Source organism: Numida meleagris, chromosome 4 (assembly GCF_002078875.1).
Source record: "Numida meleagris isolate 19003 breed g44 Domestic line chromosome 4, NumMel1.0, whole genome shotgun sequence".
Lineage (NCBI taxonomy): Eukaryota > Metazoa > Chordata > Aves > Galliformes > Numididae > Numida > Numida meleagris.
In genome coordinates, this window is record NC_034412.1 from 8,827,834 (window position 1) to 8,835,337 (window position 7,504).

Below are 7,504 nucleotides of genomic sequence, written 5' to 3' on the forward strand. Positions count from 1 at the left end.
GTGACTGGGCATGGGGACAGAGCCGCCCTGGGGTGGCTCATGCAGGGGACCCTGAGTGGTGTTTCCGCTCCCCAAATCCCACCTGGGCAGAGTGGGGCTGTGGGTTCATGGCCTGTGAGCTCCTTTGGAAATATCTCAATGGCATCAGCACCTGAAGAGTTTGGCCAGAGCCTCATCATTGCTTGGACCAGATGATCTTAGAGGTCTTTTCCAACCGTAACGATTCTCTGATTCTGTGATCATTTGCCATTGCTACCGTGCAGGCACTATGCCTGAGGGCACAAGCCGGGGGGCTCAGGGAGAGGTATACAGATTTGTAGCCAGAAATAAGCTAAAAGCCATCTCTCTCCTCAGTAGATACCCATCTGCTCACTGTGTCACAACCACCATGGCCTTGCCCCACCTGTCTTTCGGCTTCTCCAGTCTTCTTCCGAGCCTCTGCTTGGGAAACACATCACCAAAGATCAGGACCGGTGGGTTCCCATATCCTTCAGACAAAGCAGCGCCTGCAGGAATGTCTCCAGCTCCCGCCAGGCCACGGAGGGGGTTGCTGCTGTGGCTGTGTTTGTCCAGGGAGACCCAGACCCCAGAGGCCAAGAGCTGAGAAAGAGCTGAATGGGAGAGCGGGAAAGCCAGAGCCACAGCAGGGTTGGGGTCTTCAAGCTTTGCTTCCTGGATGCCCTCCAATTCTGTCCTCAGCATCCTCCTCGCTTGCTGATGGCTGAACCCATTCCAGAGGCAAGATGAAGCCTCATACGGATGCTCGGAGCAATTCTGGGCAATAAAACCCAGGGTTCCGGCGTGCTGGGGTGCGGGCAGGACACGGCCCCATTCCCACCAGGCAGCAGCAGGGCACGGCAGCCGGGCACGTCCCGGCGAAGGCAAGCAGGGAACGGCAGCTCCGCTGCCGGCTGGCAGACAGAGTGGTGAATGAGAGCGTAACTTATCAGTATTACCTCATGTGAAAGCCCTGCGCCTTTGTATCTCAAGCGAGCCCTGGCCATTATGTCCGCGCGAGCTCACATTGTTGTTCTGCCTGGCTGCAGGAGGTTGGGGCTGTGAAGCCCCGCACGTCCACAGCTCTGGGCTGGCTCCTGCCCCCAGCCCCCCCATGGGAGACATCCAGGCCCCACGCCAAAATAAGGACAGAAAGCCCAAATTTGGCTCCAGTGAGACCACAGCCCCAGGAGGAGCCATTCCCAGGGTTTTGACCTCTGCAACCCCAAGAGAAGCAGGGATGCAGCTCTGCGCATCCCTCACGTCCACCTCAGCCCGGGATGTTCCCATGGTTTTGCCCCATGGGCCAATGCCAAATGGGATTTCCCAGCAGTTCCTCGGAAATCATCTCAGAGCAGCTGGAGCTGCAGGGCCTCATCTGAGCCAGGAGGTGTTCAAGCCACAAACAACGAGGACATGGTGCTGACATGCCCCTAGGGATGCGGGGTGGCACCAAGGGGACACTGGGACCAGGCTGGGTGTCTGTCCCCACCGTGGTCTTTGGGTGGTCTCTGCATGAGGCTTGGTTCCCTGCAGCCTCGTTCCTCCTCTCAGGGACAAGCGTGGTAGTGACAACCCAGCATCGGCCATTCTGAGCCACCACCCTATGGCCAAGAGCTCTTCTCAAAGCAATGCTCAGCACCAAAGCCACCGGTATGGGGCTGATGTTGGGGCCTTTTTATTGCAGGTGAAACATTCCCAGACCCCCCCCCTTTATTTAGAGCAGCATCTGGGAAAGGGAAGACAAAGAATAACGTGGCATTTAGGTTGGAAAATCCCAACAACCTGCTCCTACGTTCACTGCCGGCAGCTGGAGGCGATGCAATTCACATCCTCCACAGCTGACACATTAGGAGACTCATGGTGTGAGCTCTCAGCACATCCCAATTGCTTCACTCGTATTTTTTTTTTTCTTTATATTAAACAGAAGTCTGAGAAGTTCCCACTCCAGCCCTGGAGCACAGCCATCCCCTTAGGAAAGAAACACCCAGGAAGTCTGGAGGATGCCGGAGCATCCCAGGTACCTCGACATGGCAAATCCCAAATGATATTGGGCTCTGCCTCCAACACCAGCAAAGAACCAGTGTTCTCTGCCCAGGCTTTTCCTTCGTCCCCATGCCCTCACTGCCCTGGGGGCTCGGGAGGGGACTGGAATGTTCCCTCAGACCCCTTGCTGGCAGGCAGCGTGTCCCTATCCCATCCATCAGAGCAGATCCTCATCCCAATCCCAGATGGGGACAAGAGGCTGTTGGACACGCGTGTGTCCTGGACCTAAGCCCTCTCCTAGACCCAAAGGAGACAGGGGAAATGTAAAACCACTTAGCGTTTCCTGTAATACCTCATTCAGCAGAAACATCCAAAATAAACACCGGGGATGTTCAAACAGGACGAGGGCTGCCATCAGCACTTCAGGCGCAGAGAACCCGGGCCAGCGGGCGAGGAGGTGCCCACAGTCCTGTGATGGGAGTCTGTCAGCACCCAGCCCCCTTGGGGTGGTGTTTCCCCAAAACCTGGCCGTGCAGCCCCCCCGGGGCACGTCACGCGGAGCCAGACGGGTCGGCTGCACCTTGTGTCACTGGGGCTGCCCGTCCTGCCCTAGGGCCAGAGCCGAAATCTTGTAACACAGTGTGAATCGATGAAACTTGCTGTTGTGTCACCTCAGAGCCCCCAAAGCGGTCTCTTGGCAGACGCCAGCCTGCAGCTCGCTCCAGGGCGATGGTATTTGGGACTGCCAGAGGGCGATTTGCCTGCTCCGTCGTGGACACACATTTCTCATGCAAGGAGCACAGCGTCGTCCTCGCACTGCATTCCCTCCAGCGGGAGCTGCTCCTTGGCCCATGGCAGCTGCAGAAACCCCAAATCGGGGCAGCGAGCCCCACATCAGCACTGAGATGTGGGATGTGCCCAAAGCCTGGCTCCTGAGTTCTGCCGAGATCCAGAGGGTCTTACAGGACACAGGACCCCCAGGCATCACCCACATGATCGGGCAGCGGCTCTGCAGGAACAGCCACGCTGTCTCCATGCACGGTGACACTGTGACACATCTCCACCCGCCCCTGCACAGTGCCATCCCCTATGCTTTGGGGGGAGTTCATCCACCCATGCCCTCAGTTTTGCCAGGTCTCAGCCATGGGGTGGCACAGCACGTCCCTCCAAGGGTTAAAGGCTTCCAAGCCCCCATCCCACAAAGCAAAAAGGTTTCACTGCTTTTAACCCCTTCTCCGTCCCTTCTTTGCCCCCTGGGAGCTTTTTGCTGCTGTGAAGCAGCGCAGGTGGATTCGGTCTGGTTTTGGTTAAGGGCAAAGCTTTGTAGGAGCAGGCAGGGTGATTTGAATAACAGCACTAATTGGATTTTAAAAGCACAGCCCCCAAAACTGAGGCTGCAAGCGCTGGGACAAAGCAAACGTGCTCACGGAAACCCAGCAGAGCACGGCGGTGAGACCCAGCCGTGCCGTGCCATGCGCAGGGCTGCGTCCCCTCATCCCACGGGGGGCTCCTTCCCCATGGGGCCAAGCGCTGAACCCCAAAAAGCACAGAGGGGATCTCTGTGCCCCACGCCTGTGCCCACAGTCACCTGGCGTGCGGGGCTGGCTGTAACGCTGCCTCCATCGCCTTTATCTGCCTGCACGCAGATGAGTGCCCGAGCGCAACTTCGCGCTCCAAAAAGCCCAAGTTGTCTCCACCTGGCAGGCGCAATGGAAAAACCACCGAGACCTTCTCCTTCCAGCTCCCGGCCGTGTGGAGCTGAAGGGATGGTTCCCTGCGAGGTGGCCCGTGCCCAGCAGCGCGGCTGCGGGGTGGGAAACCACAGCCCCCCAAAGAGCCCCGATCCTGCTGGAGGCAGAGCAGAGCCCTTGGAGAGCCCCAGAGAACGGGGAAAGCACCAACCTGGGGAGAGCCTGGAGCTTTTCCCTGGTCCCGTGGATAGGATTTGGGGGCACTGTACCACTAAGAGCATCCCTGTGCTTTGTGGTGCCAGGGATGGGGTTGGTGCTGCTCCGGTGCCATGCACAGCAGCAGCAGTGGTGACACAAATCCTAAATCTCACCCTCGGCTGCGTGCCCTGAGCTGCCACCAGCATCCAGGGCTCATCCTCCATCACAGCCCCAGCAGCAGGTGGGAGCGCTCACAGCCACACTGCACTGGGTTTGTCCCTGCAGGGGCCAGGTGACACTGACCGTGCCCTGCAGAAGAAGCCACCAGCAGCTGTGACACGCCCCAGGGTCAGGGCAGCATCCCAACCTCCAGCAGGAGGGCAGGGACAGGGACCAGGACCAGGTCCCTGCTCTGAGCCGCAGCATCCACCTGCGTGCCACCAGCAGTGCCACTGTCACCCGTCCCCACGTGTCCCCATGTCACCGCCGGGCAGGGCAGTGTCCCCCTCTCCTGGCAAACGGGGGTCTGGGAGTTTCATTCTTATTTATGCCTGGACGGGGGGAAAAAGTGCTTTTTGCATTCATTTCTGCTTTTGGGACTTAATCCCCCTCCAGGACCCTCCCCGCAGAGCGCAGCAGCCAGCCCGTGCCCCTCCTGGGGGTCAGCGGGGATGGGGGGGCAGCAGAGAAACTGTGGGGCGGGGGGACATGGCGCAACAGGCAGCCTGGGGGGGGGGCTGGGGGAGCTCAGCCAAATGCCCCTCACTTTCCTCTTTGGCTCTCCAACTCCGGGAGCCCATCGCCTTGGGCCGATGTGTCATTTGTTCCTGCCAGGGGAGAGGGGACCCCCCCTTTAAATTTCTGCTATTGTGCAGTGGGAGGCCGGGCTGGACCTGGTTGTTTAGATGACATCACCGAGCAGGTTGGGTTATAAAATGAATGAAGCAGAAAGCCCAAGTTCAGTGGCTCGGCACTGCGCGGGCGGCAGGAGGGACCTCGCGGCTCCGCGCTGAACTTTGACTCCCTCCGTCCCGGCCTCTCCCCGGGGCTCCCCGCTGCCCCCCAGCCCCATTCCCGCTGCACCGCAGGATGCAGATCTCACCCGTGCTGGCCGGAGGACTGCTGCTCGCTCTGCTCTCCGTCGGGCTGGAGGCGAAGCCGGCGTCCCAGCTCCCGCAGAAGGTAGGGCTGCCTCTGCCCCAAAAGGGTCCTTAGGGCGAGGGGGTGGCACTGCGGGGTCCTCCTTCCCATGGGGTTTTTCGGGTGGTGGGAGACCGCCGACCCACGTGTCGGGGAGGACTGTGGTTGGAGGGGGCACCGCGTGCCCTCACCCTGCGGGACCACAGCCAGCGGGGACACAGCTGTCCCCACGTCACCCCGCGGTGCTGGAGGCAGACCCGTGTGTAGGCGTGAGGCCAGAGCCCCCGGGGGGGCACCCGTGGTATCCCTCGGAGATGGAGCGGGGATGTTCTGGAGGCCACCGACACCTGTGCTGGAGATGTGGCGTGCGGAGCCGGGGTGGGACAGCGGGGGGATGGGGAGGGGGGTGTCAGCATGGGAGTGCTGGGGAGAAAGGGGGGTGAGCAGCAGCCCCCAAACGGGACAGTGGGGGCAGTGAGGAGCAGGCAGAACTGGGGGGGCCCAGATAGCGTTAAGGAGGTGTGAGCAGCAGACCTAGGAAAGGGGGGCCTGGCTGTCCCCCACTTTGCAATGCTGGGTGACAGTGGCATCGGCACAGAGTGGTAGTCACTCTGCAGTTGGGGAGCAGGACCCCCCCCAAATCTGAAGGGGCTGAGGGCTGGTGCAAGGCGGGGGGCACGGCGACCCGTGTTTGGGGGTGCGGTCACCCCAATTTGGGGGTGCAGTGACCCCAGTTTGGGGGTGTTCCGAGCCCAACGTGGGGGTGCCCTGACCGCAACCGGGGGGTGCTCTGCCCCAGCCCCACTCCGGGGCGCACTGACTCAGCGGGGACCGCGCGGGGACGGGGCAGCGGGGGATGCTCCGCCGCGGGATGGGGACGCGCGGAGCCCGGGACGGGCGGACCGCCCCGCAATGACCGCCCGTCTCCCCGCAGGCGTCCCGCGGAGCAGCGGCAGCGGCGGCGGCGGCGGCGGCGGCGGCAGCGAGTCCGCCCGAGGCGGCGGGAGCGGAGCGGGACAAGGAGAAGGAGAAGGAGCGGAGCCGCGGCGGAGGCGGCGGCGGAGGCGGCGGCACGGGGCCGCGGGAGGCGCGGGAGGCGCGAGCGGAGACGCGGCCCCGGGCGGGTTGGGCGCGGCTGCTGCAGGAGCCGTCGGGCCGCCGCCATAAGGGGCTGCACAAGAAGGGGCTCGGGAAGGGCTGCTTCGGCCTCAAGCTGGACCGCATCGGCGCCATGAGCGGCCTCGGCTGCTGAGGGACCTCTGGCGGTGAGTGCGCGGCGCGGCGCGGCCCGAAGGCGGTGCTGGGCGCGGGGCGGTGCGCGCGGGGCTGCCCCGGGGGAGCGCCGGGAGGGGAGGGCCCGTCCGCGTGCACGTGGAGGGGGCGGGCGGGGGGCGCGTCCCAGCCGCGCTCCCGATGATCGCCGCGGGGCTCGGCTCGCTGACCCCGGCCGCGCGCTGAGCCGCGAGGGGATCCTCGGAGCCCACCCGGCTGGGGGCGGCGCCGTCAGAGCGACGGGAGCCGGGAGCGAGGGCGGCTCCTCCGCGGCCGCCGCTTCCCAGCGTGGGGGACCCAGGTGGGCCGCCGCTCTGCCCCGGTCCGGGCTTGGCGCAGCCCGGAGCCGAGCGCCCGGCTCCGCGTCCTCAGCCCACGTCCTTACCGGGTGCGAGGACCAGAAACCTTCGGCCTGGGTTGGGGTGGAGGATCCCCCGAATCCCTTCTTGCGGATTTTGCTCCCGGATCCCTCCGTGCCCATAAGGCTTTAGGCCGGGCGGGACGAGAAGGCTGCAAGCTCCTGGCGGCCCTCCCCGTCCTCGCTAGACCCGGGACGAGCAGTAAGCGTCCCTCAGCCGCTCCGCCAGCTCCCGACCCCAGCGAGCGCGGGGCGAGGCGTCCCTTTGCCGTGGCACCGGCACAGCGCCCGAGCTCCATACCCGCACCCCGACCCAGCGCATCCCGGTGGGGACGCATCTCGGGCCGGAGCGGGGCACCGCAGGCCGGGCGCTCACGGCTCTCCTCGTTCCTCGCAGAGCGCCGGAGCAGCTCCGTCGTTCCCCCGGGGCCAGGCACGGCCGCCCCCCAGACACCGCCCAGAAGAGCAGAGACCCCCCCCCCGGATCGGACGAAAGATGTGGCTGTGTTTTTTCTTTTCGGTACGAGGAGTCGTGGCACCAGCTGTTTTGGTTCTGTTATTTTTTTAAAAAGCGCTCTCTATCTTATATATATTATATATACAAACACTCACCGAGACAAGGGACAGTGCTTTTTCCAAGAGACTGACGAAGCCGGCTGTATAACGTTGCTGTTTGTAAATTCATGTCATGCATAAATGTATTTATGTTGTAAAGCTATTTATATATTGTTTATAAAGAGATATTTATAAAAAAAAAATTATTTATGTAACTAAAGGAAAAGTCAAGCATTGTAACTTTTTTTTTTTCTGTCCTAAGTAGTTCACAAAAAGGTCAAACAAAAAAAAAAAAGAAAAAAAGAAA

The 7,504-nt window shown here is 62.1% G+C and overlaps 1 protein-coding gene across 1 annotated transcript; it reads left to right on the top strand.

Moving 5' to 3' along the window:
• Nucleotides 4,761–7,437, top strand: NPPC (natriuretic peptide C). Its single transcript, XM_021395094.1, has 3 exons — nt 4,761–5,054; nt 5,947–6,277; nt 7,040–7,437. Exons 1-2 carry the CDS (start codon nt 4,962–4,964, stop codon nt 6,262–6,264), a joined length of 411 nt encoding a protein of 136 aa, XP_021250769.1. The 5' UTR covers nt 4,761–4,961; the 3' UTR covers nt 6,265–6,277; nt 7,040–7,437.

Coding starts and splice junctions, on each gene's coding strand:
- NPPC (XM_021395094.1), top strand. CDS start 4,962: ATGCAGATCTCACCCGTGCTGGCCGGAGGACTGCTGCTCGCTCTGCTC. Junction 5,055..5,946: donor CGTCCCAGCTCCCGCAGAAG/GTAGGGCTGCCT, acceptor GTCTCCCCGCAG/GCGTCCCGCGGAGCAGCGGC.